Below are 19549 nucleotides of genomic sequence, written 5' to 3'. Positions count from 1 at the left end.
TGGAATAACCATGATTTGTAATAACAGCTTTCATGCATCTAGGCATGCTTTCCACCAGTCTTTCACACTGCTCCTGGCACAAAAATTTAAGCAGTTCTTCTTTGTTGATGGCTTGTGACTATCCATCATCCTCTTGATTACATTCAAGAGGTTTTCAATGGGGTTCAGGTCTGGAGACTGGGCTGCCCATGACAGGATTTTGATGTGGCGGTCTCTTAATTTTTGCCAGAGCTGTATACAAGTTCACAAATGCAAGTGCACATTCTTTCATCACTAAAAAAAATGAACAGACCCCAGACTATGACCCTACAGTATAATAAATTTAGTTTTCAGACCTGGTCAATAACATAGATAATTATCGATAAATCATCCATACAAAATTGCCCCTACCTAGCGACACTTGATTGTAGTTGAAAGGAATCTGCTTAGTGATACAGTATATGCTGCCCAAACCATGGGCAGCATGATTCAGAGGCTGCTGCAAGTTTGCAGCCAAGTATATTATTCTCTATAACACTAGAGAGAAGGTATACTTTGAAGATCTTGCCAGACTGCATAGCGAGAGTCTAGACTAGTCTGGCTCTGCCCCCAGACAGCTTTTCCTAGTGCTGCTAGAAGTGATTGACAGGACTCTCCCTACATACACTCGTGAGAGATTACTGTCACTTAATGCTGGGAAGAGCCAGCTGGGGACCATACGCAGAGACTAGTCTTCCTCTGCTCCTGGTCGGATGTTCATAGTAACGCTGGAGTGTTTCGGAGTGTATTAATCTTGGCAACAATCATGGTGGTTTGGGCAGCATAAATAACCTGACCGGTTCGGTTTTTAACAATTGCAGATAAAATTGTATTTGACTTTTCTATATTTTCCAGCTAATGTGTTACTATGATGCATGAGGCTTAGAAACATGCTGCTGTATCCCAGGTGGGACAGCTGCTGAGACCACGGTCACACACCATGCACACGTCCTATTCTAATTAATTTACACGTGAGCTATACTAGCTGGTTATCAGATTTCTAGCAGGATGACGGCACACATGGGGAAACAACTTGTTAAACTACTAGAGTGGTGTAGAGAGAGGCTGGCTGGGGCAGTGTTGGACTAGTCTCGTCTCTGCCTAGGGTTCCAGGCCGGATCTTTAAATTTGTCTTCTCTGAAATGCCAAAACTTTTCAAAGAAAAACATACCTGGCTGCAATCGTGCAGCATGAATTTACTCAAAGGTCCCCTTTTAATTTACATTTTCTTTGTTAGATTACATCCAGCACAAGTTTCAAATGGCTTAATTTACAAATAAGTAAAATCCTCCCATGTCTCCTCTCTTGTTAGATGCCTGTTATACTGCTCTCTGCTGTTCTTTTGAGTCACTGTCAAAATGAATAGTAAGAAACAGTTGCTTCTTTGCTTGCCTTTTTATTGTCCTGTCTGCAAAATAATGGAAATCGCTCATCTACCTGTCTACAGGAGGTTCGCCAGATATGTTGTGCATTTTTCACCTCCAGCATTGGAAACATTACAATAATGGATGTTCCGAGTAAGAGTTTATAAATTAAAAAAAAACACAGCTCACACTACAACCAGTACGTAACAGCGATATCTAGCCATAGGAATATATTTTTAAAAACTATTTTGATTGAAAATTTGTTACACTGTATGTGATCTAACAGAGAAATGTAGTAGAAAGTACAGAACTTGTTTTGCTGATATTGAGAAACACTGATCTAACTAATTTGGTTCGTCATATTGTATTGAGTTGTTTTTTTTTTTTGTTTTTTTTTTATATAATATAATGTCCAACGGTCCCCTTTTTTCATGTAACTTTGGCATGTATGTGCAAGACGTCTCATCAACTTCTAATTTTGCAGACAGATCGTGGAGGCGATGTAGAAGACAGGGGAAAGATTCTGCTTTCTCTCATGTACAACACTCAACAAGGAGGGCTGATTATTGGGGTTGTACGCTGTGTTCACTTGGCAGCAATGGATGCTAATGGCTACTCTGATCCGTTTGTTAAACTGTAAGTAACTGACTGTGTCATTTAACTTATTGAAAATATATTTTCCAATAACCTGTTGTTTACTGTGTCAAATCAAAAGCATTATAGCTGAAAATCACATAACATATGTCAATAATGCTACAGTAATAGAGTAAAATCTGCAGTTGAATGGTAACTGTACTCTCAACAAACTGCATAAATCAATATGATGGGACTATATGAGAAAATTTGTAATAAATGTCATCAGAGATTTCAGCTTCTTTCTCCACTTTTGAGTCACTTCTATGCCCGCCCTCATCTTCTGAACTTGTAATCTATCCTGAAAAAAACCCCAGCTCAACTCTGTCTTATCAAGACATGACTGACTGCCAGCACAGTAAGATGTAAGGTTACACCTCATATTATACATTTTGGATATAGGAGGAATGAGGAGTGAGGAATAGAGTGAGAAAGCAAGTAGAAGGTTATAGAAAGCTCATTCTGAGACGTCTAACAAGTCTTTTGACTCACCTCTGAGCTGATTCACATCTACCCTACTTCGTAAAGCTGTATAATTTCATCCATGCCTCTGCTACTTCTGTTTTTGTGTGAATTAAGGAATAAAGTGCAGGAATCACTCTGTTTCTGTGTGCCAAATATTGGAGACCTCCGTAGTAGCTAGTCTCTTGCTGTAAGCTTGGAATTAATTGAAAATTAGAGAGCTCGCAGAGCTGAATACTGGTGAAAATAGATTATAAAAGTCATATATGGCCAGAAGTAGTGTCATTCGTCATGTGCACACACTCTGTGGCAACCAAGTGTAAGAGCTTCAAAAATATTTTGGCCCCGATTCATTAGAAATAACATCTCTTATGCCAGTCTTATGACAAATGAAGATGTGCTGAATTCACTTAGAGACACCAACCACTAAATTAATTTGGTGCATCTGATCAGTGGCATATACCTCTGAACACTTCACCAGAAATGACTCCAGTCAGGGACTGGAAAAACCTTTCTGGTGTCATGTATGCCAATACTTTTTGATGAATCTGTCAGGCAGGCATTACTTCGTCCCATCCACCCCAGTTATGCCCATTTTGGCACAGACACCATTCATTTCACCATAAAATGTACTGAAAAATGTTAAAAGAAAAATCGTAAGCGAGATGACCTAATGGGGTAAAAAAATACCACCATTGTTTTTTAGGCTTCCATTTAATAGTGTAGCAAAGTCGGGTAGGACTGTGTTAAATACTAGCACTGCGGTCTTGATTAGATGCACCTGACTAGCTTTCACAAAGAACCAGGAAATGGCTTCACCTTGTTTCAATCTACTTGATGTTGAGCAGAAGCAAGTGTTGAAGCTTCTGAGTAACCAACCAAATTGTGAGCTGTAACTAGGAGAGCCACGATTCCTCTCTGAACAGAGTCTCCATGGATCAGCTAGGAAAGCTGAGCAGTCTGTGTGTGTTGGAGCTGCAGAGAAACATGTGGTAGCTGCAGCCTGTTCAGTGTGAACTGTGCGTGGAATTGAACACTTCTGTCTGGTGCTGGAAGCTGCTGGAGCTCTGGCTGAAGGTGATACTGAGATTGGTTGGACCGTACCTTTTCTGTGTATACACAGAAAAAGGATTGTAATCTGTTCAGGTGAGCCCGCATTGACATATACCATATGTACCTGCTGAATGAACTGTTTATTTGCTGTTAAACCTTTGTGCCCAGAAGACACTGTTTTGGTTTTGAATTTTATGAAAGCAATAAAACTGCACATATTTGGACCAAACCCTATTGCCTGTGTAAACTCTACCTAATGCCTACCTGAGGGAGTGAAACCCCACAATAGTATCAATTGTGCGGTAAAAAATACCTGGAATATGATTTTCTAGGTCAGTACAATTAAGTACCAGTACCAATTAAGGAGATATGGGAATAGGTATGAGATGGTATTTGTGGAATGTGTTCATTTAAGGAGGTTTGAAGCTACAGGAGGTTTTTGTTCACATTGGTGGAGGTGATTAAATAAAAGAAAAAAAAAAACATGAATCCATAATCTTTTTACTTTGGGATAATTTCACTAAGTGAGATAAGTGGAGCCCTTGGTTTTGCAGTGACAGAATTTTGGTACACGTAGGGAAAGAATGTATGTGCCCTAGAACACTATGTACCATATCATAAGTTCCTTAATGTTGGCCTCTGTCACCGATACATTAAATACTTGTCTTCAAGGTGCGGGTAGAAATTTTATGCCAGTCTTGTACAAAATTATATAGCTTTGTCTTTGTACTAAAAAATAAATTTGTTTTTGTATATTACATTCACATGCTGCATGTAGGCCTGCATGTTCCAATGTATTATAGTGCATGTAAAAATATTTTAACTTTTTTTTTTATTACAGTTGGCTAAAACCTGACGGAGGCAAGAAGTCCAAGCAAAAGACTCAAATTAAAAAAAAGACTCTTAATCCAGAATTCAATGAGGTGACATGACATTTAGAAATTGATGTATTTACAAACAATGAAGTGTGTACAAACACTATGGGAAAGGGTAAGGCTATGTGCCCACGTTGCGTTTTTTAAGAATTTACACCGCGTTTTTGCCACAATGGAAACGCTTGAAAAACACTTAAATGCATTCCCATGCAATACTATGGGATTCTGCAGTTGCTGTACCCATGCTGCGGATTTTCCCGCTTCGGAATTGCATAGCAGTAAAATCCGCAGCATATTCATTATTTCTGCCGAATCACGGCGATTCTGACGCCATAGGATTGCATTGAAATGCTCACTTTACTTTATGCCCACCATGTGTAAAGTGAGAGCTTCATGTGCAGATGGTACCGAGGGTCTGGAGGAGAGGAGACTCTCCTCCAGGCCCTGGGAACCATATACCTGTAAAAAAAAAGAACTAAAATAAAAAAATAGGGATATACTTACCTTCTGATGGCCCCGGATTCCTCCCGCCTCTCAGCGATGCACGCGGCAGCTTCCATTCCCAGGGATGCATTGCGCAAATCACCTGAGATGACGCAGCGGTCACGCAACCGTGACATCACAAAGGTCCTTTGCGCAAAGCATCCTTGGGAATGGAATGTACAGGGAGCGCCGCTGAGGAGATCGGGGGCCGTCGGAAGGTGAGAATAACCATATTTTTTATAATATTTAACATTCTATCTTTTACTATTGATGCTGCATAGGCAGCATCAATAGTAAAAAGTTGGTCCCACTTGTCAAGCACTATGCTTGACAAGTGTGACCAACCTGTCAATCAGTTTTCCAAGTGATGCTTCAAATCGCTTGTAAAAGCGCAAGCATTCTGCAAGCTAAAAATGCTTGCAAAACACTTGTGTTTTGCGGGAAAGAGCATGTGAATTCCACACACATTTTACCTGAGGCAGGGAGTTGCGGAAATGCTGCCGACATTTCCGCAGCATTTCTGCAACGTGGGCACATACAGAAGGAAAATGGTACAAAACAGCATTGTTTCAATCACTATGATTATCCGCTATCCATTATAGACTTTGTCAACTAGTCGTCATTCATATATACGCGACTGTGTTGGTCGTATTTGTGGTTTCCACACTCTCGCATAACGTGGGCACATAGCCTAAACCTTTTTCATTATGAGGGAACCTTTCTGACTTTTGCTATATGGCCCTAAATAAAGAGAGAGCGAAAAGTCAAACAATATGGTTTTGAAGGCAGTCATTTTCAAATGTGCTTAGTTCTTGGAAGTTTGATACAATCGCTTTTGAATAGACAAACATTAGTTTAAGATCTCTAATCGGAAGTGACCATAAGACCGTAGACTGCTAAAGTATCCCTTAACAGGAAATACTATTAGACAGACTTGGGCTGTCAGATTCAAACAATCATTCCGGTGGTAAAACAAACCACATCCATTTCTTCTCAAATCTTAAATGGGGCAAGCAATATTTTTTGCAGCAAAGAAGTTATTCTGGGGTCCAATAAACTAGCCATTGCAGCAGAAGTACAGTGATTCTACCACTGATTATGCAGAAACAATGTGACCATATGATCACCCAGTGGCTCCTACGCATTGCACTTATACCAAGGTGTTTTGGCTCATTTCTTTGGCTTTGCTTTAGTTTTTTGTACTTTATACATACTGAGGTGTGGCTCCCCCTTTTTTGAGCTGTGAATTTGCTAGGGACAGGTGTAAAACAGTCTGGCCTGAGTCCTGTTCTGTCCCCGTCTATTTTGAAGTCTACTAACACACAGCGAGGTGACCTACAAGAGTTAGGGTCCATCCTGATTGAGTACACGTCGCGGTGGGGTGGCTTTTATGCTCTTTTTATCAAAATAGTGACAAATAAGTACTCTACATTATTTACATGCACTATTAATTTATTTACTTATTGCAGGGTATTTGTTCATTTTACATTTATCTTAAATTCCATCTGTTAAAGTGAACCTGTCAGTGTCTGCAGTTTTATAAGCATCCTGCTGTCAGGTTGGTGCTGCTATACTGATTAAAATGATACCTGGGTTGATGAAATCCGTCTTGTGGTTGTTGTTTAATCTGTATTTGTAGTTTTCAGTTAATGAGGTTCTAGTGCTTTGGGGTGGTCTGTGGATGCCTGTGGATCAGTGACCTGTCATACGACAATATAGATGAATATGTAAGCAGACCCCTACACAAAGCCCCCCCACAGGCCGCCCCGGAGCACAAGAATATCATTAACTGAAAACTAAAAATAAAGATGGAACAACAACCACAAGACGGATTTCATCAAACAAGGTATCATTTTAATCAGCATAACAGCACCAACCTGACAGTGTCTGCAGTTTGTTGAGCAAAATACTGCTGACATGTTTGTTTTAAATGTCCACAGTGCGAACATGCAGCTACACATTGCACTTATACCAACATGTGCCTCTAATTATAGACTGACATGTGAACACAGCACAAGAGAGTCTGTACTCAGTAAGCTTCCTCTATTGGTATAATACATCAGGGTAGCATATATTAGTTGATTTTATGATTGTTTAATTTATTATAAATTTATATTCAAATTTTGTGTTGCTACATTCTATATTTGGATTTAAAAAAACTGGCTAAAAATTGCAATAGATTTTATTTTAGTCTAAAGCAGAACACTAAACCATTTATTAAAAGTAACTAACTGATGGCTAAACTGACCTTTTCTCATATTTTTTTTCTATTTCTTCTTAATAGGAATTCTTCTTTGATGTAAAACACAATGATCTGGCAAAGAAACAGCTTGATATATCAGTCTGGGACTATGATATCGGAAAATCGAATGATTACATAGGTAAGATGGTCAAGTATGCTGAATAATAATCAGTTACTTGCATGTTACCCAGGTAGCATTGACTATATGACAATCAGAATACCATACAAAAGTTATCAAGTGGGTACTTTGTACATGGCTGTGCTCACATTTTCATCACATGCACAATTCGAATAACTGCTCATTAAACTGTAATTTTTAGATCATGAAGTGTCTGTTTGTGCAGTCTAGATGGAATCATACTTCATCGAACATGATGCACAACAATGGATCTAAATGGCTGTCTACAATTATATACAGTAGCCAATTGCAAGATACCACACATTTATATTTATCTCCCTTCTCTAACTCTTGCATAAACTGACGATGTTGACAGGTTGTTCTTCTTATTTTTGACTCTTGCGATAGTTTTCACGTCCGTTTTCTCAGGCTTCTCACAATCCTCTCCTAGATATCTCTTAGAACAATTCTTCCTAATTTATCCCCAATTTAATCCATTAGTAACTCAGTAAGTTCACATTTCTAGTGAGCCTCCTATTTTAGTACAACACCAAATAGTGAGCAGTGTCCAAGGTTGCTGAAAATTTGGTGCAGAACACTTCCATGGATTAATCTGATCATTTTATCTATCTAACTGCTGACTTAATTAATGGGATAATATGTCCTTTCCTAGAAGTATGAAAAAACTTTGAGCTCTGTAAGAAAATGCCTACTAACTTATTGGTGGATAACCCACAACACTGGCCGACACAGAAGGAAAAGACCCCTGGGCAAGAACAATCCATGGGTATTTGCAGTCCAATATCTCATTTTAATGTACAATTTCATCTGCTGTTGAGATGGTAATGGGCCCATGTGCACCAATGCCATGTCCACCGCTGACCCAAAACTACTAAAGAAAGTTTCAATTATGTTGTAGTGAAATTAATTAGGTCTTTTCATCTTTCCCATCAGCCAGAGCAAGGAGACTCATGAATGTTGACTATTCTAAAGTTTTTAACTTTAACAACTACTTATTGTCTAATGTGAGGATGGGTTAGGGAGATAAAAAAAAGTGACAACTGCTCTGGCAGTAAGCCATATAAACTTAATTACCAATCAAATGTAATGAATGAATCCTCCAACTTACTTGAATTTGATGTGGAGCTTAGATACAGTATCTATGATGAGACAAGTTAATTATTGGTTGCCCAAGCATGAATGCATCATGATTGTGTGGCAGATACTGTTCACTTTTAAAGAATGCCTAATAAATACTTAATTACTATGTAGTAGGTATAAGTACTTTTCAAAATTGATATATAAGTGAATAATTACTTTAAAAAGTAACTACAATAAGTACATAAAAAAAGATCATGTTTATGGAAATTATCACCTATATTGCAAATTATCATTACCGATACAAATAATAACTAAAGTTTGTTTTAATTACAAAATATTTTTTGACAAGTTAGTGTATGGTAGGTGTGCACTGTAAACCGAAATATGAATTACAAGTATGGCAGTGTACTGTATAAGTAGTTAAGCAATCGTAGGTTTAAGAATCGAAAATAAAATGTAAAAATGTAAAAATAAAAAATGGGTCACAGTCTCTGACTCTGACCTCCATGTGTGCTGTAAGAATTGGCATTCTAAAATATTTGAGAAGATATTATTCCTATTTTAAAGAAAGGTCTGTTCTTTAATGTCTCCCTGCAGGTGGTTGTCAGCTGGGCATCAATGCCAAAGGGGAACGCTTGAAACACTGGTATGAGTGCCTGAAGAACAAAGATAAGAAGATTGAACGTTGGCATGTTCTACAGAATGAAAATCACGTAGCAAGCGATTAAGAGACAGATGCAGTATTTCACAAGCATTTATGCTCAATACCAAGTCACTGTAAACTTTTTCTGTCTTGTCTTCCAAAGCATTCACACTTATAGCTTTTAGAGATAGAAATAAGATAGTTGCTATTAGTATATTCTTTATTCAATTTTAAAAAAGCCGCATTTGTGTATGTCCTTGGGGCAAATGCTGACAGAAACGATACCCGTGTTTGTTGTTCTGCCCAGTGCTACATTACCTCCTTACATGGCAAACCTTTAAGTCCATTGCTGTTAAATTCTAAAGAAACATATACTGTATAAAATGGAACTTTATTTTTATTCAAATCTTTAATAAGGCACAATGTCTTTGTACAAACAAATCTTACATATCTAACCGTGCACATTTTGTCTTGTAGTAGGAATAGTGATTGCTTACCTGACGGGGTCTCCTGTGCCCCATTATGTAATATAATGACAAGATGATATTTCAGAGCACAAAACAACTATATATTCGGATACAAGTTCTACAATTTTCCATTGATGATATAATGTATTCTTCTGACGAAATGTTTGTACCAAAAAAATTTGTGTAAAAACCATTTATCTAGTTTAGGTTGAACTCCCGCAGCACTTGGAATTGCTGTTTTTTCACTAGAACTAGTAGTCATAAACCCTAACTGTAATAGTTGCAAAAGTTCAGTACCAACCTCTTTTTATATAAGTGGCACAAGATGAATAATTCTTTTTTTCCAGGTGATTCTGTAGTACATGTACAATGACATGGTGGGGTGGACTGACCATGTGCTCTTTGGGGACCAAAGTCCTCGGCATTAGGGCTCATTCAGATGTCAGTCTCTCTAGCGAGATCTGCGTTTTTCACAGATAGAACTTGTACCTATAATGCCCAATGGATCTGTTCACACATCTATGTATTTTTGTTGACTGGGTGATCTCCCCCCCCCCCCAGAAAAAACATCGAACAGTAATGGGATGCCATCTGGTTGATATGAGAATGTTGAGAAACCTCCATTATTATATTTTTTATCAAAGGAAAAGTGATAAATCTGTGCCAAAACTTTGATAATACTTTGATGAAAAATACTTCTGAAACTCAGACTGTTTTTTTGCATTCAAGAAAAATCAGTGACAGAAGAAAGGGCCCTTAGAGCTATTAAAGTTTTTGGTGGAGGTGCTAAAAAAGATAAATGCTATTGAAAATAATTGATAACCCAGAAGCATTTTCCATATGGGGCACATGCTTTCTGCTCTCAATGTCTTATGATATGTTCATTACAAAGTAAATCAAACTAAACTCTATGGAATTATGCTATTATGCAGGAATTTTCAAGTCTTTTCTTGAAATGTATTCTCTAAAGTTGTATTTGAACTTGCCAATAAGTCATCTACTTTCCATATGAATTTAACTAGAACATTGTAAAAGAAAAGATATGACTTATAATCTCTACTTCTGGTCTTCAAGAGGGGAATCCATGCCCTGCTCCTCTGTTTTAATCAAAAGTGAAATTCATCTAACAGTGCTATTCTCGAAGAATACCATAGAAATTAAATATTCCAATGTAAAGTGCAGTTTTCTATATTACATTAATTTCTATTGTTAAATATGGCTGTAGTGAAATTTAGTAATAAGGAAAAATGTCCTTACCTAAATACTGTGGTTACAGAGGTCACTTGCTGTGGTTGATAGTTGGATTTCCAGTGCCACCTGATAGGTTATAGCCAATGCTGCTTTGTAGTCATGTCGTCTCAGTCGGCATAGGGTGCATATAATGGAATAGAGAACAATGGGGCATCTCCTTAACCTTCTTTATAACGTTCCAATAAGTAAAGCTTTTTGGGAAACCTTTTGCCCAGTTACACTTTAGGTTTAATTGGCAATAACTTGATTTAAAAGGTCTAAGCATCTCCAGGCAGTTGATCAGGAGATTATTATTTTTTATTTTTTTTTAGGACTGGTGAATTCGATACTACTAAGCCTGCGTTCTCTCATACTCAGACTATTACTAAAACATGCACTACCATCTAAGGGTTCAAAATACCTATAGTAACACGTCCATCTCTGCTGAAAAGCAGTCAAGCCATGTAATTCCATCTCATTATGGAGCATTAAGTTAAATGTAGGTGACGAAGATAATATTTCAAGTGGTTTCCATACTGCCGTTTGATACTTTGTTTTCATCCCATAATGTAATCCTATATTTTTGCATTTTTAATTTCTTCACACTTTGTACAAATAATCCCAATAAAAAACACACTTCTTTAAATATTTTGCACAAAAAAAGGGTTTGTCCGGCTTTAGCATACAAGTCCACAGTCACTCTATGTGATTGCAGACTTGTGAATCCTCCGCATAGACATTACACGCTGTGAGGATTCTCCAGTGCCGTGAGCGGCAGTCAGGTGACAGCAAGTGTGCAATTTGCATAAATTCAATCACGAGCCGACTAGATGTGTGCGACCCAATGCAAATGTATTGAGCAAGGCCGGACATGTCTAGTTGGAATGTGGACGGAAGTATGCAAATAGCAAACTTGAGGTCACATGACAGCCCACTCCCTCCTCCGGCACTAGAAAATAATCACAGCACGCAGTGCAGATTCACAAGTTTGCAGTCAGTGACTGCGGATTTGTATCCTAAGGCCAGACATCCCCTTTAATATTCGAGCCAATTCATATTAGCAATAACTCATGCATCAATAAACATGGGTATGGTTCACATAATTTGTCATACAGTAGTAAAGAATGCAATAAAATATTAGTCACGTAATAAATAAAAACATAGTAAATATTGGTAATTAATTATATGAAATATTAAGTTTGTCAAATATTTATAGAATTTGGATAAAGTGATAGGAAGTTTCCTCTGATTTATTTAGGGAAAGTAAACTTTTTCTTTCATTAGACCGTAAGATATTAACCCCTCATTAACCTTTTCACACAACATATTAATAGGAATACACAGTGGTAGGCAGACACTTCTTTTTAGAGTCTGATGTTCTTGAACAAAGTAAAATCTATATGAAAAAAATCACCTCTTTTCTATGGCAATTCTTTTTTCTATTGCCATATGACCCTTTTTACTAAAATTTTGACGGTTTTGCTCAGGGGTGTCCCTACAAGACATTTAGTATGAACTATATTGTACTTGTTTAAACTTTAGATTTGATCAAGGTGACTCTATAGATGCCTTATTTAGTGCTACAATGATCTATGATGCTTGAGAAAAGGACAGCTGGATTCAAAGTGGATTAACTGAGGATCTCATATTTGTGACTATGAAATTGTCGGATTCACTTTTACCTTCTTGCTTTTCTTTACTCCATTTGGACTTTTAGTTTTGGAAATGGACAAGTCAGTTAGTCCTTGTCTGATAACCGGTTACTAGACTGATATTCAATGTAGTCACCTTGACTCTTATCACCTTTAAGAACTCAATGACAGAAAGATTATTTTTATGGAATTTCAGGTTCAGTATACTGCTCCGCTCGCATAAGTAAGATACTTGGTCTGAACACTCTAATAAGTACCTAACTTTATACTTAATCCACTAGGAGAATTTTCAATATTTATGGGAGTGCACGGGATTTTGAAAAAGTTGCCTAAGGGTAGAAAAATAATAGAGATAAAAAATTTAAAGTAGTTTTCACTTACAGGGTAAATCCCTTGCCGCCCCAGTACTGCCGGTTGTCCTCTCTAGTTTTGCAGTGATGAGTCATGTCTACCATATGACCACTGTGGCCTATTATTGGGCTAAAAGGTCACATGTTGTACATGTAAATATCACTGCTGTCATCAGTGACTGGCTGCAGTGTTCACATGAACAATGGATAGGGCGTTTCTTCTGCAAAACTGTTCGAAACCAGCAGTGACAACGGTTTTTACGGTGAGAGATTTAAGTTTAATAAAAATAATTGTTTTTAATAAAAATGTATGCCATTTTCAGCCTTTAGGCAACTTCTTTTATATGAAGATTAGTTATGTTTTTTCTTTATAGTCGAACTGAATAAGAAATCTTGAGTAGGTATCCACAATCTAGTTCCCATTTTCAACTCTGCATGAAATCCTCAAAGTCTTGAATTTTCTAGGACTGTCTCAACACAAAACCCAAGTAATTATTCCCTGCTTTCTTCTTACACCTGGTAACTTTTTGCTTAGCGGTTGTTAAAGAATCTTAATTCTCACAAGAACTTCAGTGCTAGAGCATTGGTGCCATTTGCATGGGTTCAAATGCTTATCAATGTAGATGTATTGTAGAATTTTTTCCCATAGGATATCATGTTTCTTGTTTAGCTAACAGGATAAGTTTACTAGTATACTTAGTATACTTGATAATCTAACCTGTAAAGTGACACCTCTGTATAGTTGCGGTGCTTATTGGTGGTAGTATGAAAAAAAGCTCATGTCTGTCTGTCTTGACTCTAGTTACTCTGGGAGTTTTTCTATTTTTTTTTTTAATTCATTGCAATGAAATAAGAACAAAGAACATTATCTAGATAAAGGTTTTGTATTTCCCACACCAAAGCTTTAATAACTTATTCGGCTATATGCACTAAATCTCTGTAGCAGAAAAATGGGCCTTGTTGCACAACAACCAACCACTAAGCTTATTTAAATTTCTTTTTTTATATAGAAATTTAAGAGAGTTGAGCTTTTTGTGGTTGCTGGAAGGAGTTTCGAGTTGCTTTTGAAACTTTATAAATGAGGCCCAATAGTGTATATTCTTACCAACGTATCTTGTGATCCATCCAGCTGAATCATCACTCCTGAAGAAGTTGTTTGTCTGGATTTGTAATATTTTTTATAAAATCTATACAAAAAATAATGGAATTTGTTTTAAAGCCAGTGCAATAAAGCAATACAGCCTATAACATTCTAGACAGATTATTGATGTGGTTCAGTTTGTGTAAAAACAATATTACTATAAAATAAGTAAAAAGTAATATGTGTACATAGTGAAATACGAGTAATGTAACATTATATATCAAAAGCAAAAAGATCTTATTTATCATAATTTAACCAATCACAGAGCAACTTTTATTTATCCAGAGTAGTCTTAAAAATGAATGCTGAGCTCTGATTGGCTGTTATGGCCAGCAAGGCTCTTTTTCATAAAGAGGCCTAATGTACAAGATATTTCTGGCCACGCTAATAGCAATCAATTAAATCTATTTTTTACAGAAGTAACAGAATCCTATCGGTTGTGATGTTTTTTATAATGTTACAACCAACTCTTATTAGTCATTATTTTTTAAAAGGATTGTACAGTCTAAGAAAATAAAAAGCTTTTTAGTTTCAGAAACATGACCAGGTAAATCTGAATTTTTTTTTGCGAAATTCAAAGTGAATTCAATTTATTTTGAATCAATTTGCGGATATCAAGTTATGACAGCAGAAGATAAGACGTGCTGATAATCTGATAATTATATGGTATATACATTGTGATTGTAAGACATGATCCTTTATATTTATTATACTACTACTATTACCAGAAGAAAAATGGATTTCTTATAGCATAACCTGGTTTAATGTTTCTTTTCACTTTGTGTTTGCCGTGTTAATTGTCTGAAAAACAGTCAATTACTGATTAATATTTGTGTTTTCTGATTTACTGAGATTAGGATAATTTCTCCATATTCACCTGTATATTTTGTCACTGGATTGGATGCGCCATTTTCAGACACATCAGCTGAGCAGAAATAATTTTTTCTTTGTAAATAACGCATGCACATATGGACTGAAATGGCGCAGACACTTATATGCTGATGTTTGCATTTCAAAGAGCATGATGTGAATTTACCACAAAAGTGACCTAACTTATGTTACCAAGAATTTAGAAAAGAACCTGTCTTCCTTTGCATGCAGATATAACACTGATTTCCTTATGTGATGTGTCCAATAAAGAAAAACTCAAGTAAATGTGTTGAATTTGTTTATTTATATAGTTACATAGGTTGAAAAAAGACAAAGATTCATCAAGTTCAACCTTTATCCACCAACTATATATTTTGTATCGCTAAATTATTTATAGAACACAACGGAATTTTATTTTAAGAAAAAATATCTAGCCCTTTTCTAAATTCTGATAGTGTCTGCCATTACTAGTTCTTGCAATCAGTACGCCACAGTCTGGTCACTCTAACTATAAAGAACCCTTTCCTATTTACCAGCCAAAATTGCCTTTCCTCCACATATCTTGAATGTCCCCTGGTCCTTTGTAAGGTCTTTGGATGGAATAAGTCATATAATTCCTTTGTATTGATCACACATGTATTTTAACTTTCAAATTAAATCGCCACTGAAACATCCATTTTTCTAAACTGAACAATATATTGCAATGCAGTGTTCACAAACACCTCATTACTAACGTGGCTCTTCAGCTCCTACTAGTGATGAGCGAGTGTACTCGTTGCTCGGGTTTTCCAGAGCACACTCGGGTGGTCTCCAAGTATTTGTAACTGCTTGGAGAATTAGTTTTTGTTGATGCAGCTGCATGATTTACGGCTACTAGACATGGATACATGTGGGGAATCCATAGCAACCAGGCAACCCCCACATGTACTCAGCCTGGCTAGCAGCTGTAAATCATGGAGCTGCTTTGACAAAAACTAAATCTCCGAGCACTAACAAATACTCGAAGATCACCCGAGCATGCTCGGGGAAAACCAGAGCAATGAGTATACTCACTCATCACTAGCTCCTACATGTATTTCCCTGGCTACTGCTGCCATTGTGTACAAAATGCTGAAAGTTGCAAGCCATATCAGGAGGTAAAGAAAGTTCTAATATACATTCTATACCAAGTCCTTTCTGTCTTTGAGATCTCATTTAGCTGTGAGTAGAAAAATTCAAGTTCTCTTTGCTTTGCTCTAAATCATGCAGTATCTTTGGGTACCAGTGATAATATATAGTAGATCAGAATTAGAGCACTGCTGTCCTGTAGCTCCCACTCTGTGATCACGTCTTAGTGTATCATGTGTGCATGCTGCAGAGTCTGTGCTGTCAAAGTCTCTAATGCCGTCTTGATCTGCACCATGATATCTTTTGAGAGCGATGGCTTGAGGTCAATGGAACATCTGTAGCTGGACAACACTCATAGCTCAAATACATGCAAATAGCTTCTGATATTTCATGACACTGTTTGCAAATTGTCTATTCAGAGAGGACGAGGACTAGAACTCTAGTGCCACCTATTGAAAGTAGCAATCCTAATCACACTTTGACATCGTAGGCTTTTGTTTTTGATGTCCAGTTTCACTTGCAGTACAGAATGGATTTATGGTTAAATCAGTGGTACTATCATTTCCCCAAAGTGTCCCTAAAGCAGATTTTCAATGTGCCAATGCCAGGCCAATTGTAGACCTCTCACAGTAGCTTGACCAACATGGTCTAAGGCCATGCTCACACGGCAGTATTGGTCAGTATTTTACCTTAATATTTGTAAGCCAACAACGGGAGTGAAACAATCAATGTAAAAGTATAATACAAACATACACCACTTCTGCATTTTTCACCTACTCCTGGTTTTGGCTTACAAATACTGATGTGAAATACTGACCAAACACTGAAAGTGTGACCGTAGCCCAAATGTGTTGTCATGACCTGCAGTTTCCCTTGACTTAACTCCTATCAAGCTCATACCCAAAACTGAATAAATGAATATGTATTGAAAATCTTGTTTCCAATTTTCATTTACATATCCTCCAAGAGTTTGTCCAGGTTTTGCACGAAAGTCTAGAGTAACTCTGTGACTGCAGACTTTTGAATTCTCACATCATGCACATCACGCACTGTCAGGATTCTCTGGTGCTGGGAGGGGACGGTCATGTTACTGCAAGTATTCAATGCAGACGCTGCTCAAGAAATAAAGGGAACACTAAAATACCACATACTTTATATCATACTTTATATCACTGAATTAAATATTCCAGTTGTAAATCTTTATTCCCTACATAGTGGAATGCGCTGAGAACAGTAAAACATAAAAATGGTCACTGTAAATCAAAATTAATATTCCATGGAGGTCTGGATCTGGAATGATACTCAAAATCAAAGTGGAAAATCAAATTACAGGCTAATCCAACTTCAGTGGAAATGCCTCAAGACAAAGAAATGATGCTCAGTAGTGTGTGGGGGCTTCATGTGTCTGTATGTCCTCCCTACAATGTCTGGGTATGCCCTTGATAAAGCAGTGGATGTTCTCCTGAGGGATCTCTTCCCAGGCCTGGATTAAAGCATCAGTCATCTTCTGGATAATCTGTGGTGCGACGTGGTGTTGATGAATGGAACAAGACGCAATGTCCCAGATGTGCTTGATTGGATTCAAGTCTGGGGAATGGGCAGAACAGACCATAGCATCAATTCCTTTATCATTCAGGAACTGCTGACACACTTTAGCAACATGAGGTCTAGCATTGCCATGCATCAGAAGGAACCCAGGGCCCACTACACCTGCATATGGTCTTTAGTGGGTCTGAGGATCTCATCCTCTTGCCTAATGGCAGTTGGTGTACCTCTGGATAGCATATGGAGGCCTGTGAGGCCCTCTAAAGAAGTGCCTCCCCACACCATTACTGACTCACTGCCAAAACATCTGTCACATGTGGTCAATGTGAACCTGCTCTCATCCGTGAAGAGAACAGGGCACCAATATTGAATCTACTAATCTTGGTGTTCTCTGGCAAATGCAAATCACCCTGAACGGTGTTGGGCTGTAAGCGCAACCCCCACTTGTGGATTTCAAGCCCTCCTACCACCCTCATGAACTGCAGCCTGGGAGTTTTCTAGGAAAGTTCCCACGCTCGAGGTCATTTGAGGACAACCAGCAGAGGGCGCATCACCGCGAATGAAGGTAACTATAGGTCATTGACCTACATTACCTTCATTCATTCGCCGGGGTTTACAGGCAGCAGAGAGTGCATTAGCACAGCTCCTGCCTGTAAAATATTTTAACCCCTTCAGAAGGATTTACATCATGGGACCTGACAGATCCTCGGATGGTATGTATATTGTTGGTTTATTATTTTTCCAAGTGAGGGTCTTCAGGTGGATTGAGATAGCAATAAAATATTACAACAACCTGTGTGTTTATTTCATTAAAATACTTTTTAATAATGTGTGTTTTTTTAACCCTTTCATACAATTGGATTAATAATGGATAGGTGTCATAATTGACGCCTCTCCATTATTAATCTGGCTTAATGTCACCTTACAATAGCAAGGTGGCCTTAACCCTTCATTACCCCATATCCCACCGCTACACGGGAGTGGGAAGAGAGTGGCCAAGTGCCAGAATAGGCGCATCTTCCAGATGTGCCTTTTCTGGGGTGGCTGGGGGCAGATGTTTTTAGCCAGGGGGGGCCAATAACCATGGATCCTCTCCTGGCTATTAATATCTGCCTTCAGTCACTGGCTTTACCACTCTGGCGGAGAAAATTGCGCGGGCGCCCACGCCAATTTTTTCCGCGATTTAACCCTTAAATTTAATAGCTACAGCGCCGAAATTTTGCACATACACACTACTAACATTAGTAGTGTGGAATTGGAAAAAAAAGGGGGATATGACATGGTTTACTGTATGTAAACCATGTCTCATATCATGTCGAGTTTAGGCAGGAGAAATGAAAAGCCGGCAATTGAATTACCGGCTTTTCAACATTATCGCGCTGAAGCAAATATAAAAAAAGTATGCTTCCCCATTGACTTGCATTGGGTTTCGTGTTTTGGCCGATCCCCGACCCCGACTTTTCAATAAGATCGGCCGATTTCACTCTATCCAACTTTTGAGAAAGTCGGGTTTCGTGAAACCCGACTCGATCTCAAAAAATGAAAAGTCGCTCAACCCTACCATAGACTAATGCATATAAAACAGTAAATAAATAATTTAGTAGATAGTAAACATATTACATACAAGGGAAATCCTAATAAATAAAGAAGAGGTCGTTTCTGTAATTCATACTGTGGGGGTATTTGATGTCTAGTTGCAGGATTCAGAAGGCTTCTTGTAAAGTCATCTGTTTCTGACAATCACCCCCGCGGACAGGACGATCTACCTTTTCGATACCAAAAAATTAAAAACAAGAAACATCACCTTTATGCACAGTGGTGAAATGTTTTGTCACACCAGAATAGCCAGAATTATTGTTAATAATTAGTGTTGAGCGATACCTTCCGATATCGAAAAGTATCGGTATCGGATTGGATCGGCTAATATTCAAAAAATATCGGATATTGCCGATACCGATATCCGATACCAATGCAAGTCAATGAGACCAAAATATCGGAATTAAAATAAACCCTTTCTTTCCTTGTAGGTTCATTCTACATGAAGGAAAACAACTAAGAATAATGTAGGATGTATTGGGGAGGTGGCGGAGACATTAAAGGCATAGAGGTTTAGCCCAATCAAATAGAATAGCAGAAATTTTAATTTTATTTTAAGACGTTCGGAGTTACAAAGATATTGACTATGTTAAGATTTT

The 19549-nt window shown here is 37.7% G+C and overlaps 1 protein-coding gene across 4 annotated transcripts in view; it reads left to right on the top strand.

Moving 5' to 3' along the window:
* RPH3A (rabphilin 3A) overlaps nucleotides 1-14987 on the top strand; it is a 450823-nt gene extending 435836 nt beyond the window's left edge. For all 4 annotated transcript variants that reach the window (XM_077292456.1, XM_077292446.1, XM_077292453.1 and 1 more), the window contains 4 exons: nucleotides 1867-2018; nucleotides 4372-4453; nucleotides 7173-7269; nucleotides 8947-14987. In XM_077292456.1, the coding sequence (XP_077148571.1) occupies nucleotides 1867-2018; nucleotides 4372-4453; nucleotides 7173-7269; nucleotides 8947-9077 (462 nt within the window). In that variant the 3' untranslated portion in view covers nucleotides 9078-14987. The remainder of the gene's footprint in view (nucleotides 1-1866; nucleotides 2019-4371; nucleotides 4454-7172; nucleotides 7270-8946) is intronic.
* Nucleotides 14988-19549: the final 4562 nt, after the last annotated feature.

Source organism: Ranitomeya variabilis, chromosome 1 (genome assembly GCF_051348905.1).
Source record: "Ranitomeya variabilis isolate aRanVar5 chromosome 1, aRanVar5.hap1, whole genome shotgun sequence".
Classification (NCBI taxonomy): Eukaryota; Metazoa; Chordata; class Amphibia; order Anura; family Dendrobatidae; genus Ranitomeya; species Ranitomeya variabilis.
Note: the sequence above shows the minus strand (reverse complement) of the source record. Positions and strands in the feature narration are given on the sequence as shown.